The 21082-nt window shown below is 39.5% G+C and overlaps 1 protein-coding gene across 1 annotated transcript; it reads right to left on the minus strand.

Annotated features, from left to right (window-relative positions):
* Positions 1-2745: 2745 nt before the first annotated feature.
* Positions 2746-19992, minus strand: zdhhc23b (zinc finger DHHC-type palmitoyltransferase 23b). The gene is made up of 5 exons (XM_061921154.1): positions 19884-19992; positions 15226-16215; positions 10999-11604; positions 10746-10913; positions 2746-3591 (listed from the first exon to the last, which is right to left on the minus strand). The coding sequence occupies exons 2-5, from the start codon at positions 15351-15353 to the stop codon at positions 3318-3320; spliced, it is 1176 nt and encodes a 391-aa protein (XP_061777138.1). The 5' UTR covers positions 15354-16215; positions 19884-19992; the 3' UTR covers positions 2746-3317.
* Between the last annotated feature and the right edge of the window lie 1090 nt (positions 19993-21082).

The raw sequence follows: 21082 nt of genomic DNA on the forward strand, positions 1-21082 counted from the left end.
GAGAATGACATAAATATGCAAACAGTTTTACTGTTCAAATTGTGGCCAAAAATATTCAATGAATACTTATGGCCACTACGCAACTGGTCATTATGGTGGTACTTGGAGAGCAACGTTTTTTTTTCTTGAAGTGGTACTTGGAGAACAACCTTTACATATTTGCTTTTGAAGTCATAAGTCAGGGGAACAAGCATTTAAACAAAAACATTTCTGGAATATAAATGTTAACACAGGGGTGTCTAAACTTTTTCACCAAAAAGTCAAAGTATGTGGGCACCATTTTTATATATTTTAAAAATAATACTCAAAACTGACATTAAAGAAAAAACTTGGGCCATGTCCACACATACACCTGCTGTCATGCACATTTTGTCCAATCAGAAGCCTGACAAATTGTGGCATTACACTTATTATTTTTATTTTGAAAATACAAGATGTACAATGACTTGTCCATTATCTTTAAACCCAGCCTGCACGTACACAGAGCCCTGGGAACATTATTAAAGAGCGAATAATAGAATTATAACATGTTCAGCAAAATGGTGATGAATTACATGTGCAGTGAAGTCGACATTATTTCTAAAATCAGCACGCACTAAGGAAACCATTTTGCATGTTTGCGGGAATTATAAAGCATTTAATCATGGATATAATTATATGGTCCATGGATGATGAAGTGTATATTGTCTTTCACATCAGTACAAATTACAAGGATGACGTTACATTGTTTTTGTTGTTGTTGCTTGGTCGCTCATTACGTGCATGAATAGGTAATCTACAATAATGGAAGCAAGACACGTAAGTTCACTGCATGACTTGTCGTTAAACAAGGACTAAAAACATAAGATAATGTTGCACCTTTCTTATGACACAGAGCAAAAAGTCTTGCTTGTCAAAGTTGTGCCATCAGGTGGAGGTTCCACAGCCATCACATCCAAAACAGCTGACTGTCATTTACGCCGACGGGAGTGTCACCAAGCCCATTTTAATGTGTCCTTTTTGAATTCATGTTGAGTGAATATAGCAGCATACTTAGGTTCAAACATACAAAAAAATCATCTTATAGTGTGTTTATAGGCAGTGTTGTTGAGCTTGGAAATGACACAACAATGACGTCACCTCAAGTCTCCGGTTGTGCCGTGTTTGATTGATTGATTGATACTTTTATTAGTAGATTGCACGGTTTAGTACATATTCCGTACAATTGACCACTAAATGGTAACACCCCAATAAGTTTTTCAACTAATTAATTATTAATGATGTACACGCATATGCTCAGTGGAGAGTTTTGGAACTCTAAACTTTGACCTGCCTTTGCAAAAGCCTGCATTTTTAAAGACATAAACACAGAGATATGTATGCGTTTATTAGGTTTCTGTGTTGGTGTGGACATGGCCTTAGTGTCAGCTTTCTGTTATACATTACAAAGTGTACCAAAGAATTACAGTAAAAAATAGAACATAAGTGGTTCAACGTAGCACATTTTTCAGTCTATATTTTTCACATTTACTAATAAGGGTGTCCAGAGCCGCAATGGTGGGCAAAATGGACTTTCACAAAATATTCAATATGAAGTGTCCTGCAATGCGTGCACTTGTGGAAATGTCTAAACATAAAAGCTAAATGTCCTCCAATAAGCACACAAGTCTGGCTGGGTATTATGGCCCAAAACTGATAGCATTTATGCATTTATAGTCTGAATGGCAATATATGCTATATGTTGGTACCTGAAACAACAGGTGCAAAGTGCTTGAGGCCGCTGACATACTTCTCTCTATTGGAGCGGCGGTTTGCGATGTGCATCGTTGCTTCCTGTGCGTGGGGGTATTTTTGGAGCAATTGAAAAGCAGAAACGTGGAAATTCACAACTGTAAGCTGAAGAAGTAGAATAAATCAACACGCAAAATGTTTACATCTGAAGATCATATCAAATTATACCCAAAGCAAAGTTTTAATTTCTTTACTTATAATTTAAGACTGTTGTATACATGAAATATGAAGTCAGTCTACGCATCCTATCATGATTTATAAGCTTCCTTAAAATCTTTTTGTGAGGCTGCCGGCGCCGCCTCGGAAAACAAAACATACATTGTAACATTTCATCCGGAAAAAAGTCCTCTGCTATGGTCCGATAGTGGTATACAAGTGCTAAATTATTCACTGTAAAACCCTGTTTGAAAATTCAACAAAATATGGAAGTTACAGCTATTGTTTATTGTAACGTCAGTACTTGGTTCATTAAATATAGAACAAATTATCTATCAAGTTTTAAAATATTGCATGAAGTGATTTTCTTAAGTTACTGAATTTTTATTCATGCATTTATCATGTTTTGAAGTTCACTTTCCAAAAAGTAGGTCACTTATTTTCTTAGTCTTAAAAAGTGACAATTTTTGAGCTTCAAAATGCTCCTTTAATATCATAATGGTTCAAATACCATTGAAACACGGTTTCCCTTTCCAGTAGTGCCGTTTTTTTCAAAGATATTTAGCATTTTTAATTTGGAGAGTACACAGATTCATTTTTCCTGTATTTAGTAACCTAAAGTGTTGCTTATAAAGTCATTAATTAGCAGTAGTTATTAATCGATCCTGCGATTCTACGCATGAAAAGCGCGCTCTATTGTGTGGCTGTTCTTCCACACTAAGAGGTGATTTTACTATATATCATGTCTTTTTCTCTCTAGCCACCTCACCTCTCTCATTCTCTTTTCAATAAAAAAAGATATCTTTACCTCACCTGATGTAAAAGTCACCACAAATAATTTAATAATACACTTCCAATAATAGAGAAATGATCATCTATACAACAATACAGATTTGATCCATGTCATGTTATCAATGATACATGTCAAGTAAAACAACTAACCCTAATCCTACAAAAAATAACTATGTTAATTTGGAGATTTAAGCATTCAATACAAAATGATAATATATGAATTATTTTGAACCTTTGGTTTGCAGGGACCAAACTTGAGGGTAGCTTGAAAGGTTAAACAAATCTATTGGTTTTTATAATTCAAATGGCTGCCACATTTTTCAGCGTGCAACCTTTATGATGTTGAATATAATGCTCATATTCTGAATGGGATGGTGTGCAGACGTGCACCAGGTGCGAGGCGGCGTCACCTTGTGCCAAATGTCACTCAGGCGCGATTGGATGCCGTGCAGACTTCCTGGATGGAACTGAAGTGTGCAGGAGACACAGACAAGTCATCAGGAGACGGGTGAAGAGAGGGAAGTCAGCTCAGCAGAAGCACACTGAAGGTGCAACACTGCCGCCCTGTGGACAAGATCACAACAGCAACGACGGTTTCCTTACACCCCGTCTGTCCGTCCAGGGGAGCGAGGAGTCCTTTGGCCCGCCATGCTGACAAATTGGGCCCAGTTGCCTGGGAAACCACGTGAGTAGAGGCCGGTGTCCATGACGAGCCCCCACCAGGCCCTGCGGCCGGACCCGTCCCTGAGAGCGGCCCTGGCCTCACGCTGGGTCACGTTGTAGCTGATGTTGAGCAGCTGCATCAGGAGCAAGTGCAGCAGGCCGCCAGTCACCACGCTGCAGTACCAGGCACACGTGAAGCACAGGGCGGTGCTGGAAGACACGGCGAGGAGGACATTTTCAAAATCTGTAGTCCTTGCAGGTCATCATCACCACACGCTTCTGTCAGGGCCGATACCGGATCCATTAATAGGAGTCCAGGAGGTAGGTAGCCGCAATTTGGAACTTGTAATTATTTGAAGTCAAAGCTTCGACACAATATGATATTATTGTGGTATTAAAGACCAACACAATATAATATTATTGTGGTATTAAAGACCAACACAATATGGTATTATTGTGGTATTAAAGACCAACACAATATGATATTATTGTGGTATTAAAGACCAACACAATATGATATTATTGTGGTATTAACGCTAACACAATATGATACTATTGTAGTATTAAGGCCAATATGGTATTATATAATTGTGGTATTAAGGCCAACACAATACGCTATTGTTGTGGTATTAAGGCCATCACAAAATGATATTACTGTGGTATTAAGGCCAACACAATATGATATTATTGTGATATTAAGGTCAACACAATAGGATACTATTGTGGTATTAAGGCCAACACAATATGGCATTATTGTGGTATTAAAGCCAACACAATATGATATTATTGTGGTATTTGGGCAACACAATATGATATTATAGTGGTATTAAGGCCAATACGGTATGATATTATTGTGGTATTAAGGCCAACACAATATGATATTATTGTGGTATTTGGGCAACACAATATGATATTACTGTGGTATTAAGGCCAACACAATATGATATTATTGTGATATTAAGGTCAACACAATAGGATACTATTGTGGTATTAAGGCCAACACAATATGATATTATTGTGATATTAAGGCCAACACAATATGGCATTATTGTGGTATTAAAGCCAACACAATATGATATTATTGTGGTATTTGGGCAACACAATATGATATTATAGTGGTATTAAGGCCAATACGGTATGATATTATTGTGGTATTAAGGCCAACACAATATGATATTATTGTGGTATTTGGGCAACACAATATGATATTACTGTGGTATTAAGGCCAACACAATATGATATTATTGTGATATTAAGGTCAACACAATAGGATACTATTGTGGTATTAAGGCCAACACAATATGATATTATTGTGATATTAAGGCCAACACAATATGGCATTATTGTGGTATTAAAGCCAACACAATATGATATTATTGTGGTATTTGGGCAACACAATATGATATTATAGTGGTATTAAGGCCAATACGGTATGATATTATTGTGGTATTAAGGCCAACACAATATGATATTATTGTGGTATTTGGGCAACACAATATGATATTATTGTGGTATTAAGGCCAAAACGGTATGATATTATTGTGGTATTAAAGTCAACCATTTATTGTGGTATTAAGGCCAACACAATATGATATTATTGTGGTATTAAGGCCAACACAATATGATATTATTGTGGTATTAAGGCCAACACAATATGATATTATTGTGGTATTAAAGCCAATTCAATAAGATATTATTGTGGTATTAAGGCCAACACAATATGATATTATTGTGGTATTAAGGCCAACACAATATGATATTATTGTGGTATTAAAGCCAATTCAATAAGATATTATTGTGGTATTAAAGCCAACACAATATGATATTATTGTGGTATTTGGGCAACACAATATGATATTATTGTGGTATTAAGGCCAAAACGGTATGATATTATTGTGGTATTAAAGTCAACCATTTATTGTGGTATTAAGGCCAACACAATATGATATTATTGTGGTATTAAGGCCAACACAATATGATATTATTGTGGTATTAAGGCCAACACAATATGATATTATTGTGGTATTAAAGCCAATTCAATAAGATATTATTGTGGTATTAAGGCCAACAAAATATGATATTATTGTGGTAATAAGACCAACAAAATATGATATTATTATGGTAATAGGGCCAACTTAATATGATATTATTGTGGTATTAAGGCCAACACAATATGATACTATTGTGGTATTAAAGCCAACTCAATATGATATTATTGTGGTATTAAGGCCAACAAACTATGATATTATTGTAGTAATAAAACCAACAAAATATGATATTATTGTGGTAATAAGGCCAACTCAATATGATATTATTGTGGTATTAAGGCCAACACAATATGATATTATTGTAGTATTAAGGCCAACACAATAAGATATTATTGTGGTATTAAAGCCAATACAGTATATTATTGTGGTATTAAAGTCAACAATTTATTGTGGTATTAAGGCCAACACAATATGATATTATTGTTGTATTAAGGCCACCTCAATATGATATTATCGTGGTATTAAGACCAACACAATATGATATTATTGTGGTATTAAGGCCAACACAATATGATATTATTGTGGTATTAAGGTCTAAACAATATGATATTTTTGTGGTATAAAGGCCAACACAATATGATATTATTGTGGTATTAAGGCCAACACAATATGATATTATTGTGGTATTAAGGTCTAAACAATATGATATTTTTGTGGTATAAAGGCCACCACAATATGATATTATTGTGGTATTAAGGCCAACACAATATGATATTATCGTGGTGTTAAGCCCAACACGGTATGATATTATTGTGGTATTAAGGTCTAAACAATATGATATTTTTGTGGTATAAAGGCCACCACAATATGATATCATTGTGGTATTTAGGCCAACACAATATGATATTGTGGTATTAAGGTCAATACGGTATGATATTATTGTGGTAGTAAGGTCAACACAATATGATATTATTGTGGTATTAAGGCCAACACAATATGATATTATTGTGATATTAAGGCCAACACAATATGATATTATTGTGATATTAAAGACCAACACAATATGATATTATTGTGGTATTAAAGTCCAACACAATATATTATTGTGGTATTAAAGACCAACACGATGTGATATTATTGTGGTATTAAAGACCAACACGATGTGATATTATTGTGGTATTAAAGACCGACACAATATGATGTTATTGTGGTATTAAAGTCCAACACAATATATTATTGTGGTATTAAAGTCCAACACAATATATTATTGTGGTATTAAGGCCAACACAATTTGATATTATTGTGGTATTAAGGCCAACACAATAGGATATTATTGTGGTATTAAGGCCAACACAATAGGATACTATTGTAGTATTAAGGCCAATACGGTATGATATAATTGTAGTATTAAGGCCAACACAATATGATATTATGGTGGTATTAAGGCCAACACAATATAATATTATGGTGGTATTAACGCTAACACAATATGATACTATTGTAGTATTAAGGCCAATATGGTATTATATAATTGTGGTATTAAGGCCAACACAATATGACATTATTGTGGTATTTGGGCAACACAATATGATATTATTGTGGTATTAAGGCAAACTCAATATGTATTATTGTGGTATTAAGGCCCACACAATACGCTATAGTTGTGGTATTAAGGCCAACACAGTATGATATTATTGTGGTATTAAGGCCAACACAATAGGATACTATTGTGGTATTAAGGCCAACACAATATGATATTGTTGTGGTATTAAGGCCAACACAGTATGATATTATTGTGGTATTAAAGCCAACACAATATGATATTATTGTGGTATTTGGGCAACACAATATGATATTATAGTGGTATTAAGGCCAATACGGTATGATATTATTGTGGTATTAAGGTATTAAGGCCAACACAGTATGATATTATTGTGGTATTAAAGCCAACACAATATGATATTATTGTGGTATTTGGGCAACACAATATGATATTATAGTGGTATTAAGGCCAATACGGTATGATATTATTGTGGTATTAAGGTATTAAGGCCAACACAATATGATATTATTGTGGTATTAAGGCCAACACAATATGATATTATTGTGGTATTAAGGCCAACACAATATGATATTATTGTGGTATTAAAGCCAACACAATATGATATTATTGTGGTATTAAAGCCAACACAATATGATATTATTGTGGTATTTGGGCAACACAATATGATATTATAGTGGTATTAAGGCCAATACGGTATGATATTATTGTGGTATTAAGGCCAACACATCCATCCATCCATTTTCTACCGCTTATTCCCTTTTGGGGTCGCGCTGGCGCCTATCTCAGCTACAACCGGGCGGAAGGCGGGGTACACCCTGGACAAGTCGTCACCTCATCACAGGGCCAACACAGATAGACAGACAACATTCACACTCACATTCACACACTAGGGCCCATTTAGTGTTGCCAATCAACCTATCCCCAGGTGCATGTCTTTGGAAGTGGGAGAGGCCTATCCCCAGGTGCATGTCTTTGGAAGTGGGAGAGGCCTATCCCCAGGTGCATGTCTTTGGAAGTGGGAGAGGCCTATCCCCAGGTGCATGTCTTTGGAAGTGGGAGGGGCCTATCCCCAGGTGCATGTCTTTGGAAGTGGGAGAGGCCTATCCCCAGGTGCATGTCTTTGGAAGTGGGAGGGGCCTATCCCCAGGTGCATTTCTTTGGAAGTGGGAGGGGCCTATCCCCAGGTGCATGTCTTTGGAAGTGGGAGGGGCCTATCCCCAGGTGCATGTCTTTGGAAGTGGGAGGGGCCTATCCCCAGGTGCATGTCTTTGGAAGTGGGAGGGGCCTATCCCCAGGTGCATGTCTTTGGAAGTGGGAGGAAGCCGGAGTACCCGGAGGGAACCCACACATTCACGGGGAGAACATGCAAACTCCACACAGAAAGATCCCGAGCCTGGATTTGAACCCAGGACTGCAGGAACTTCGTATTGTGAGGCAGACGCACTAACCCCTCTACCACCGTGAAGCCCAAGGCCAACACAATATGATATTATTGTGGTATTAAGGCCAAAACGGTATGATATTATTGTGGTATTAAAGTCAAACATTTATTGTGGTATTTGGGCAACACAATATGATATTATCGTGGTATTAAGGCCAACACAATATGATATTATTGTGGTATTAAAGTCAAACATTTATTGTGGTATTTGGGCAACACAATATGATATTATTGTGGTGTTAAGGCCAACACGGTATGATATCATTGTGGTATTTAGGCCAACACAATATGATATTGTGGTATTAAGGTCAATACGGTATGATATTATTGTGGTATTAAAGACCAACACAATATAATATTATTGTGGTATTAAAGACCAACACAATATGGTATTATTGTGGTATTAAAGACCAACACAATATGATATTATTGTGGTATTAAGGTCAATACGGTATGATATTGTGGTAGTAAGGTCAACACAATATGATACTATTGTAGTATTAAGGTCAATACGTAATGATATTGTGGTAGTAAGGTCAACACAATATGATACAATTGTAGTATTAAGGTCAATACGGTATGATATTGTGGTAGTAAGGTCAACACAATAGATTTCAAGGAGTTGTAGGAGCTTCTTTTTGGGCCTGCTGACGTCCCCATACCTGTGCAAGACATTTTTGACAGCCTAAATGCCTCGATTAATGTCAATATTTGTATAAAGGCTGTCAATGTCTAGAGTAAACAAGATGGCATCCGGGGCATTTGCAGGTTCTTGATCTTATCAATGAAGCGGTAAGTAACCTTGAGGTAGCTGTGGTGTGGAACGGAGAGTGGTGTTAAATAATGGTCGAAGAACTCTGCCGTTCTGTACGTCTCGCTGGGCCGGCCCGGAGGGATCTCGTGGGGCTTGCTCCACTTGTGTGGCTCCTTTTCCTTTGTTTAGCATTAATACATGTTTTTAAAGGCCTACTGAAATGAGATTTTCTTATTTAAACGGGGATAGCAGGTCCATTCTATGTGTCATACTTGATCATTTTGCGATACTGCCATATTTTTGCTGAAAGGATTTAGTAAAGAACATCCACGATAAAGTTGGCAACTGGAGAAAAGCCCTGCCTTTACCGGAAGTCGCAGACGATGACGTCACATGTTGATGGCTCTTCATATATTCACATTGATTTTAATGGGAGCCTCCAACAAAAACAGCTATTCAGACCGAGAAAACGACAATTTCCCCATTAATTTGAGCGAGGATGAAAGATTTGTGTTTGAGGATATTGATAGCGACAGACTAGAAAAAAACACACAAAAAAAACAAGTTTAAAAGAAAAAAAAAAAACGCGATTTCAATCGCGTTGCATTGAGACGGATTCATATGGTTTTAGAGACATTTACTAGGATAATCCTGGGAAATCCCTTATCTTTCTGTTGTGTTGCTAGTGTTTTAGTGAGTTTAACAGTACCTGATAGTCGGAAGTGTACGTCCACGGCCGGGTGTTGACGCGCAGTGTCTCAGGGGAGTCGACGGCAGCTGTATGGACGGCACAAGCTCAGCTGATATCCGGTAAGAGGCGACTTTTTAACCACAATTTTCTCACCGAAACCTGCTGGTTGACATGTAGTCGGGATCCATGTCCGCTGTGATCCATACTAATGTTTCACCTCCAGGAATTTTAAACAAGGAATCACTGTGTGTTTGTGTGGCTAAAGGCTAATGCTTCCCAACGCCGTCTTTCTACTTTGACTTCTCCAATATTAATTGAACAAATTACAAAAGACTCAGCAACACAGTTCTCTAAAATACTGTGTAATTATTCCGTTAAAGCAGACGACTTCAGGCTGTGTGTGCGCGTAGCGCTCATATTCATAACAGCCCGTGAGGTCACGCGTACGCGTCATCATTACGCGACGTTTTCAAGAAAAAAGTCCCGGGAAATTTAAAATTGCAATTTAGTAAACTAAAAAGGCCGTATTGGCATGAGTTGCAAAGTTAATATTTCATCATTGATATATAAACTATCAGACTAGTAGTGGCTAGTAGTGGCTTTCAGTAGGCCTTTAATAATAGTTTGTGAACAATCTATTGCACCACGGGGATGGTTTGGGGATGGATGGGTTTTGTTAGTGCGTGGTGTCCCCCATGTGTCTGTGCCCCCCCATATATACTGTGACCTGTCCACACTACCCTGATCAGCTGCTTTGATAACAATGTGTTGTTCCTCTTTAGACTGTGCAGGGCCTCAACTTGGTCCCGCGTCAAGGTTGGAATCTTAAATGGATCAATAGAACTTTAACGGTGATTCAGTGTGACATGGCCCAGCCCTACTTGAGCAGTGTGGACTATGAAAGATGGAAGTAGTGAGGTCACAACCTGTATTGCTGGTAGACGCCAGGGCAGTACAGCAGGGCGAGGAGGAGGTTCTGAGCGGGACACACGCTCCGCAGCACCAGGCTGATGCCGTACAGCGAGGTCAACAGGAAGATGAGCAGGGTCAGCAGGAAGCTGGCGTGGTTGTCCTGGCCCACGCAGTGATTGATCCTGAAGGCCAGTACGGCGAGGGAGGAGAAAAGACAAGACATTGATGACCAGGATGGAGGCTAGCTTGAACGGTGATGGAACCCACCAGACACAGTGGTGGTCGTGACGCAGCACGCACACGCCACAGATACGACAATGTCCCGCTCTCAGGGGCCGCGCCACCCCACATAGCGGACACCGGCTAAGCTCCGCCTCCGGCGAGCGTCCCAGCAGGTCGCCTATTTTGACGTCCGGTCTCCCGCCACTAAGAGGAGGTTGTGCGAGCACCACGCCCGGGTCTCTCTTAGTGCGGAGCAGGCCGAGCAGGGTGAGCGTGACACCCCCTGTTACCAGGGCAACCTGGGAGGGGCCCACATCCCCGCGGGGCAGCACCTCAGTGATGAACATGTAGTACATGTAGGCCAAGGAGAAAAGAGCCAGACTGAGGAAGAACAGCGTTCGTCCCTTCTTGCGCTGGGTGAAGTAGTAGTACCACAGCACCAGGACGGGCACAACCCACAGAACCAGCGCGCCCAGAAGGACGTGGACGGCAGCCAGGTGCAGCAGCGCCGGCAGGATGAGCAGAGGTGGGATGACGGACAGGTCCACTTTTCGGGCGCCGCCCGACAGCCAGGGAAGACGGAGACGGTCGCAGAAGACGGCGGCCACCTGGGACAGAGATTCTGGATTCTGAGGCTCCCTTTTCAAAAAGCTGCAAGAAGAAAAAGAAGAAGAGGAGGGTTGCAGCTGCTTCAATACTGTGAAGGCAAGATGACTACAACCACCATCTTAGTCCAAAGGATAGGCCCTTGACACATTCTTAGGGCTTGCTGGGGATCCAAACCCCGACCTTTTCTCAGAGAGAGAGACACTGTCTGTATGTGTCAACCTTCTCCTTTGGAATCAGATTATATTTGAGTACTCAAATACCTAAAAAGATCGGAGATTCCTCTGGACATTTATTTATTGAATAGGAAAAATTCTAAAACCATAAACGGTGATAATGACGACCTCTGTAAAACTCCTGACGGTTAGTACTACCCTTGGAAATTAAAAAGGTCCAAAAAGCATGATTAACAACCACACTTTGATAAAGTTATAGACATTAGTTTGCTAGCTATCTTAAATGCTAACATGAAAGAAAAAGTCATTAACATCATTCCCAATAAGACACAATCTAGACGTACATAAATATAATACTGCATGAGCAACTAACATGTCCACTTTCCATTTACACTCCAGTGTCAAGTTGAAACATAAGCATTTCCTCTCAACCGGAAGTGAAACAAAATGATCCCCTGCCGTAAATTGACGCACTGGAGGATGCTATGTTTTTCCTACAGCTTGATCCCTGCGGCTTATAAAACGGCGCAGCTAATTTAGGATTTTCACTTCGCTGACGGCCATAAAGCAAATAGTTTTCATTAAACACAAGCAAAGTCACTTAATAGGTGCGTTGTTTGTGTTACGGTGCCATCTGCTGTGTTACAGACACCATTTGGAAACAATTAAAGGATGTCAATAAACATTTACAAAATATTTGTCTAATTAACACATTTCACAATATACAAACCCTGTTTCCATATGAGTTGGGAAATTGTGTTAGATGTAAATATAAACGGAATACAATGATTTGCAAATCCTTTTCAAGCCATATTCAGTTGAATATGCTACAAAGACAACATATTTCATGTTCAAACTGATAAACTTTTTTTTTTTTGCAAATAATCATTAACTTTAGAATTTGATGCCAGCAACCCGTGACAAAGATGTTGGGAAAGGTGGAAATAAATACTGATAAAGTTAAGAAATTCTCATCAAACACTTATTTGGAACATCCCACAGGTGTGCAGGCTAATTGGGAACAGGTGTGTGCCATGATTGGCTATAAAAACAGCTTCCATGAAAGTCTAAGTAAATCACAAACAAGGATGGGGCGAGGGTCACCACTTTGTAAGCAAATTGTCGAACAGTTTTAGAACAACATTTCTCAACCAGCTATTGCAAGGAATTTAGGGATTTTACTATCTACGGTCCGTAAAATCATCAAAAGGTTCAGAGAATCTGGAAAAATCACTGCACGTAAGCGATCAGCATGTGTGATGGTATGGGGGTGTATTAGTGTGTTGTAGTCAGCATGTGTGATGGTATGGGGGTGTATTAGTGTGTTGTAGTCAGCATGTGTGATGGTATGGGGGTGTATTAGTGTGTTGTAGTCAGCATGTGTGATGGTATGGGGGTGTATTAGTGTGTTGTAGTCAGCATGTGTGATGGTATGGGGGTGTATTAGTGTGTTGTAGTCAGCATGTGTGATGGTATGGGGGTGTATTAGTGTGTTGTAGTCAGCATGTGTGATGGTATGGGGGTGTATTAGTGTGTTGTAGTCAGCATGTGTGATGGTATGGGGGTGTATTAGTGTGTTGTAGTCAGCATGTGTGATGGTATGGGGGTGTATTAGTGTGTTGTAGTCAGCATGTGTGATGGTATGGGGGTGTATTAGTGTGTTGTAGTCAGCATGTGTGATGGTATGGGGGTGTATTAGTGTGTTGTAGTCAGCATGTGTGATGGTATGGGGGTGTATTAGTGTGTTGTAGTCAGCATGTGTGATGGTATGGGGGTGTATTAGTGTGTTGTAGTCAGCATGTGTGATGGTATGGGGGTGTATTAGTGTGTTGTAGTCAGCATGTGTGATGGTATGGGGGTGTATTAGTGTGTTGTAGTCAGCATGTGTGATGGTATGGGGGTGTATTAGTGTGTTGTAGTCAGCATGTGTGATGGTATGGGGGTGTATTAGTGTGTTGTAGTCAGCATGTGTGATGGTGTGGGGGTGTATTAGTGTGTTGTAGTCAGCATGTGTGATGGTATGGGGGTGTATTAGTGTGTTGTAGTCAGCATGTGTGATGGTATGGGGGTGTATTAGTGTGTTGTAGTCAGCATGTGTGATGGTATGGGGGTGTATTAGTGTGTTGTAGTCAGCATGTGTGATGGTATGGGGGTGTATTAGTGTGTTGTAGTCAGCATGTGTGATGGTATGGGGGTGTATTAGTGTGTTGTAGTCAGCATGTGTGATGGTATGGGGGTGTATTAGTGTGTTGTAGTCAGCATGTGTGATGGTATGGGGGTGTATTAGTGTGTTGTAGTCAGCATGTGTGATGGTATGGGGGTGTATTAGTGTGTTGTAGTCAGCATGTGTGATGGTATGGGGGTGTATTAGTGCCCAAGACATGGGTAACTTACACATGTGTGATGGTATGGGGGTGTATTAGTGCCCAAGGCATGGGTAACTTACACATCTCTGAAGGCACCATTAATGCTGAAAGGTACATACATGTTTTGGAACAACATATGCTGCCATCCAAGCAACGTTATCATGGATGCCCTTGCTTATATCAGCAAGACAATGCCAAGCCACGTGTTACAACAGCGTGGCTTCGTAGTAAAAGAGTGCAGGTACTTTCCTGGCCCGCCTGCAGTCCAGACATGTCTCCCATGGAAAATGTGTGGCGCATTATGAAGCATAAAATAGGACAGCGGAGACCCCGGACTGTTGAAGGACCGAAGCTCTACATAAAACAAGAATTGGAAAGAATTCCACTTTCAAAGCTTCAACAATTTAGTTTCCTCAGTTCCCAAACGTTTATTGAGCGTTGTTAAAAGAAAAGGTGATGTAACACAGTGGTGAACATGCCCTTTCCCAACTACTTTGGCACGTGTTGCAGCCATGAAATTCTAAGTGAATTATTTGCAAAAAAAAAAAAGTTTATGAGTTTGAACATCAAATATCTTGTCTTTGTAGCATATTCAACTGAATATGGCTTGAAAAGGATTTGCAAATCATTGTATTCTGTTTATATTTACATCTAACACCATTTCCCAACTCATATGGAAACGGCGTTCGTATATATCTGCGACTTAAGAGACTGGTGAGGCTATTAAATGTATTTGTTTTTTTCCTAAGATTCAGTGTGGGCGGCTTTATTCATTTAAAAAATGCTTTAAACATTCACATATTAAAATGGAAGCAAATAAACATATTTAAAAACAAAAATAATATGGATTTAATGAAGCCGAAACAATATTTAATGTTTCCTATGTGAAGAAAGCATAGTGTGAGTGGTTATTTATTCAGGTATTAAAATGTTTGAACTTGGGTAAAAGATTTAGCGTGTGAATAAGTACTTTTTGAGCACATTCAGCAATATTGTGATAAAAGAATAACTTTGATCATTTTGGTCACACAATGTTCATTCGATAACCCTAACTTTGAGCTCTCAGTTTTCTAAGAAAAGAATGCAGACAAAAGGTCAGTAGATCAGAAAGAAGATGTTATTACCGGTCACACATGTCGTCCAGGTCCTCACAGTCGCAGCAGCAGGCGGCCACATGGCTGCGCTCGCCACGTCTGTTGATGTACTCGCAGCAGCACAAGGCGTCCTCTTCCTCCTCCCGCCTTGTCTTCATGGTCACCAGCAGGTGGACTAGATGTGATTGTTGATGTACTCTTCCTCCTCCCGCCTTGTCTTCATGGTCACCAGCAGGTGGACTAGATGTGATTGTTGATGTACTCTTCCTCCTCCCGCCTTGTCTTCATGGTCACCAGCAGGTGGACTAGATGTGATTGTTGATGTACTCTTCCTCCTCCCGCCTTGTCTTCATGGTCACCAGCAGGTGGACTAGATGTGATTGTTGATGTACTCTTCCTCCTCCCGCCTTGTCTTCATGGTCACCAGCAGGTGGACTAGATGTGATTGTTGATGTACTCTTCCTCCTCCCGCCTTGTCTTCATGGTCACCAGCAGGTGGACTAGATGTGATTGTTGATGTACTCTTCCTCCTCCCGCCTTGTCTTCATGGTCACCAGCAGGTGGACTAGACGTGATTGTTGATGTACTCTTCCTCCTCCCGCCTTGTCTTCATGGTCACCAGCAGGTGGACTAGATGTGATTGTTGATGTACTCTTCCTCCTCCCGCCTTGTCTTCATGGTCACCAGCAGGTGGACTAGATGTGATTGTTGATGTACTCTTCCTCCTCCCGCCTTGTCTTCATGGTCACCAGCAGGTGGACTAGATGTGATTGTTGATGTACTCTTCCTCCTCCCGCCTTGTCTTCATGGTCACCAGCAGGTGGACTAGATGTGATTGTTGATGTACTCTTCCTCCTCCCGCCTTGTCTTCATGGTCACCAGCAGGTGGACTAGATGTGATTGTTGATGTACTCTTCCTCCTCCCGCCTTGTCTTCATGGTCACCAGCAGGTGGACTAGATGTGATTGTTGATGTACTCTTCCTCCTCCCGCCTTGTCTTCATGGTCACCAGCAGGTGGACTAGACGTGATTGCAAATACAAATGTTGAAGGCCCATTATGATCATGTCAGAAATCTCTGTGAGGGGTTCCATGTTCAGTACATGCTTGCTTTTGTGTATAGTTTAATATGGCAGTAGTGGTGTAGTGTATGCTGTAGCACAGCATAGTATATCATAGCATCGCATAGTATATTGTGGCATAGCATACTAAAAGTAGAGTGCAGTGTTTCCTAACCATAGGGCTGACAAAAGTTGTAATAGTTTTTTTTTATTGTTTATCTAAGGAACATTTATATTATAAATTATTTAATTGTATTGTATTTTATTGTATTGATTTATATATTTCAGGACTATAATTATTAAATACAATTAAACTTTGAGACACTTGTGATTTAGGGCTATATAAATAAACATTGATTGATTGATTGATTGACAGTATAATGTAATGTAAAATAGCATAGTATAGTACATGGTAGTATAGTATAACATAGTACATTGTAGTATAGTATATAATCACTCGCCTACGTGATTATGTTCGCTGCTCGTCTTCCACTCGCCTAATTATGTTCACTGCTCGTCTTCCACTCGCCTACGTGATTATGTTCACTGCTCGTCTTCCACTCGCCTACGTGATTATGTTCGCTGCTCGTCTTCCACTCGCCTACGTGATTATGTTCGCTGCTCGTCTTCCACTCGCCTACGTGATTATGTTCGCTGCTCGTCTTCCACTCGCCTACGTGATTATGTTCGCTGCTCGTCTTCCACTCGCCTACGTGATTATGTTCGCTGCTCGTCTTCCACTCGCCTACGTGATTATGTTCGCTGCTCGTCTTCCACTCGCCTACGTGATTATGTTCGCTGCTCGTCTTCCACTCGCCTACGTGATTATGTTCGCTGCTTCTGCTCTGCGTGTTCGTGGAAGAATAACAACAACAAAAATAAGCTTTTGTTTTTTCAGGCTGCAGGTTGGTCACGTGACGTCAGGTGATGTTACCTGGCCCCGCCCAGGGCTGCTGTGGTTCTCAAATGGGGGTGCGCGTAACCCTGGGGGTACTTGAAGGTATGCCAAGGGGTACGTGAGATTTTTTTTAAATATTCTAAATATTCAGCAGTTGTAAAATCCTTTACAAATATATTTATTGAATAATACTTCAACAAGATATGAATGTAAGTTCATAAAGTGTGAAAAGAAATGCAACAATGCAATATTCAGTGTTGACAGCTAGATTTTTTGTGGACATGTTCCATAAATATTGATGTTAAAGATTTCTTTTTTTGTGAAGAAATGTTTAGGGGGAAGTTGATGAATCCAGATGGATCTCTATTACAATCCCCAAAGAGGGCACTTTAAGTTGATGATTACTTCTACGTGGAGAAATCTGCATTTAGAATTGAATCACATGTTTATTTTTCAACAGGTTTTTAGTTCCTTTTATATCTTTTTGTCCAAATAGTTGAAGAAAGACCACTACAAATGAGCAATATTTTGCACTGTTAATAAATCAGAAAGTGATGGCACAGTGCTGTATTTGACTTCTTTATCTCTTTTGTTGTTCAACCAAAAATGCTTTGCTGTGATTAGGGGGTACTTGAATTAAAAACATGTTCCCAGGGGGTGGATGAGTGAAAAAAGGTTGAGAACCACTGGCCTGGAGGACGCAGGTGCCGTCTGACTGAAGTGGCCGCGTCATTCTGCACCTGAATATTTGACTTTGTATTTTTCATTCATTGTTGTCACTTTTTATGAAAGCATGTGTAGGACAACGATTTGATTCTTCCCAAACACGTCTTCAATGCCATCTTCTTTGCTACATAGATGCATGAATTGATGAAGGTGGACTCCGACTTAAACAAGTTGCAAAACTTATTGGGGTGTTACCATTTAGTGCTCAATTGTAGTGAAGTGAAGTGAATTATATTTTATATAGCGCTTTTTCTCTAGTGACTCAAAGCGCTTTACATAGTGAAACCCAATATCTAAGTTACATTTTTAAAGCAGTGTGGGTGGCACTGGGAGCAGGTGGGTAAAGTGTCTTGCCCAAGGACATAACGGCAGTGACTAGGATGGCAGAAGCGGGAATCGAACCTGCAACCCTCAAGTTTCTGGCATTGTCACTCTACCAACCGAGCTATGCCGGGAATATGTACTGTCCTGTGCAATCTACTAATACAAGTTTTAATCAATCAATTGAAGTCACCAACACACATGACCTGGTGGCTCCATAATGTACTACAACTATCACCACTGGCGCACTACGCCTTCGTGGCCTCTGAGCTTTTTGTCAATATGACACAAGGGACGAGCGGTAGAAATGGATGGATGGACACACTGCTGCTACAAATACTTTTTATCACCAAAAATGTGTTTTGCGGCCAAACACAAAAAGTGAAAGCCACAATGTAAACATGAAAGTTAGGGTGTAAAACTTTTATGACTTTTAGTCAATATTCATACATATATGAATCTTCATATAAATTTACTGAGGGCCACCATACAATAACTGTGATGTGGCCCTCAGTTTATATGAATATCCAGATAAATTTACTGAGGGCCACCATACAATAACTGTGATGTGGCCCTCAGTTTATATGAATATTCATATATAATTACTGAGGGCCACCATACAATAACTGTGATGTGGCCCTCAGTTTATATGAATATTCATATATATTTACTGATGGGCCAGCATACAATAACTGTGATGTGGCCCTCAGTTTATATGAATATTCATATATATTTACTGAGGGGCCACCATACAATAACTGTGATGTGGCCCTCAGTTTATATGAATATTCCTATATATTTACTGAGGGGCCACCATACAATAAATGTGACGTGGCCCTCAGTTTATATGAATATTCCTGTATATTTACTGAGGGCCACCATACAATAGCTGTGATGTGGCCCTCAGTTTATATGAATATTCCTATATATTTACTGAGGGGCCACCATACAATAACTGTGATGTGGCCCTCAGTTTATATGAATATTCCTATATATTTACTGAGGGGCCACCATACAATAACTGTGATGTGGCCCTCAGTTTATATGAATATTCCTATATATTTACTGAGTGGCCACCATACAATAACTGTGATGTGGCCCTCAGTTTATATGAATATTCCTATATATTTACTGAGGGGCCACCATACAATAACTGTGATGTGGCCCTCAGGTTATATGAATATTCCTATATATTTACTGAGGGCCACTGTTCTGCCCTCACTGTATGTGTTGAGGTTATACAGCTTGGCAGACAGCTAACAACCAATCCAGGACGTTCTAATAAAGTTCCAAAGCAGATGAATCCCTTTAGGCTCTTTATTGTTGTTGATCTTGCTTTGTCTTGCACTGGATTTTTATTTTTTATCATTATTATTGTAAAACTGAAATACACACAATGACAATGCTTAAGCTGTATGATTGAATTAACAAACTGAAATGAAATACAGAATATGTGAACATTAGCTTTACACAAATATACAGCATTATTACCAAACAAATACTGCTGAGTGTTGAAACTATTTCGATGGTGGAAATATGCGCCCGGCAGCCATTTTAAATCCTCAAACATTCATTAAAATAGTGCACAAAAAAAATCGTTTTTCAATACACATCTTACTATCAAATTTAGCCACTTTCCACCTTAGTATTGAGTTACATAAACAAGTTGAACAGTTTACTTACAGACTTATCTTTTCCACGGCTTGTAAGAGTTAACACAACTGGTCTACTTCTCATTGTTTGGGAACTGAACTCACATCGGAAACCGGAAGTGCCTCAACTAAACCGGAAGTGCCAAACTAATGACGCGCAGCATTTCCCATCGCCACAAGGTGTCAGTAATAGTCCACAATCAAACTGTCATAACAGCCGCCATACAATAACTGTGATGTGGCCCTCAGTTTATATGAATATTCCTATATATTTACTGAGGGGCCACCATACAATAACTGTGATGTGGCCCTCAGATTATATGAATATTCATATATATTTACTGAGGGGCCACCATACAATAACTGTGATGTGGCCCTCAGTTTATATGAATATTCCTATATATTTACTGAGGGGCCACCATACAATAACTGTGATGTGGCCCTCAGTTTATATGAATATTCATATATATTTACTGAGGGGCCACCATACAATAACTGTGATGTGGCCCTCAGTTAATATGAATATTCCTATATATTTACTGAGGGGCCACCATACAATAACTGTGATGTGGCCCTCAGTTTATATGAATATTCATATATATTTACTGAGGGGCCACCATACAATAACTGTGATGTGGCCCTCAGTTTATATGAATATTCCTATATATTTACTGAGGGGCCACCATACAATAACTGTGATGTGGCCCTCAGTTTATATGAATATTCCTATATATTTACTGAGGGGCCACCATACAATAACTGTGATGTGGCCCTCAGTTTATATGAATATTCATATATATTTACTGAGGGGCCACCATACAATAACTGTGATGTGGCCCTCAGTTTATATGAATATTCATATATATTTACTGAGGGCCACCATACAATAACTGTGATGTGGCCCTCAGATTATATGAATATTCCTATATATTTACTGAGGGGCCACCATACAATAACTGTGATGTGGCCCTCAGTTTATATGAATATTCCTATATATTTACTGAGGGGCCACCATACAATAACTGTGATGTGGCCCTCAGTTTATATGAATATTCCTATATATTTACTGAGGGGCCACCATACAATAACTGTGATGTGGCCCTCAGTTTATATGAATATTCATATATATTTACTGAGGGGCCACCATACAATAACTGTGATGTGGCCCTCAGTTTATATGAATATTCATATATATTTACTGAGGGGCCACCATACAATAACTGTGATGTG

Source organism: Nerophis ophidion, linkage group LG15 (genome assembly GCF_033978795.1).
Source record: "Nerophis ophidion isolate RoL-2023_Sa linkage group LG15, RoL_Noph_v1.0, whole genome shotgun sequence".
NCBI classification, from domain to species: Eukaryota; Metazoa; Chordata; class Actinopteri; order Syngnathiformes; family Syngnathidae; genus Nerophis; species Nerophis ophidion.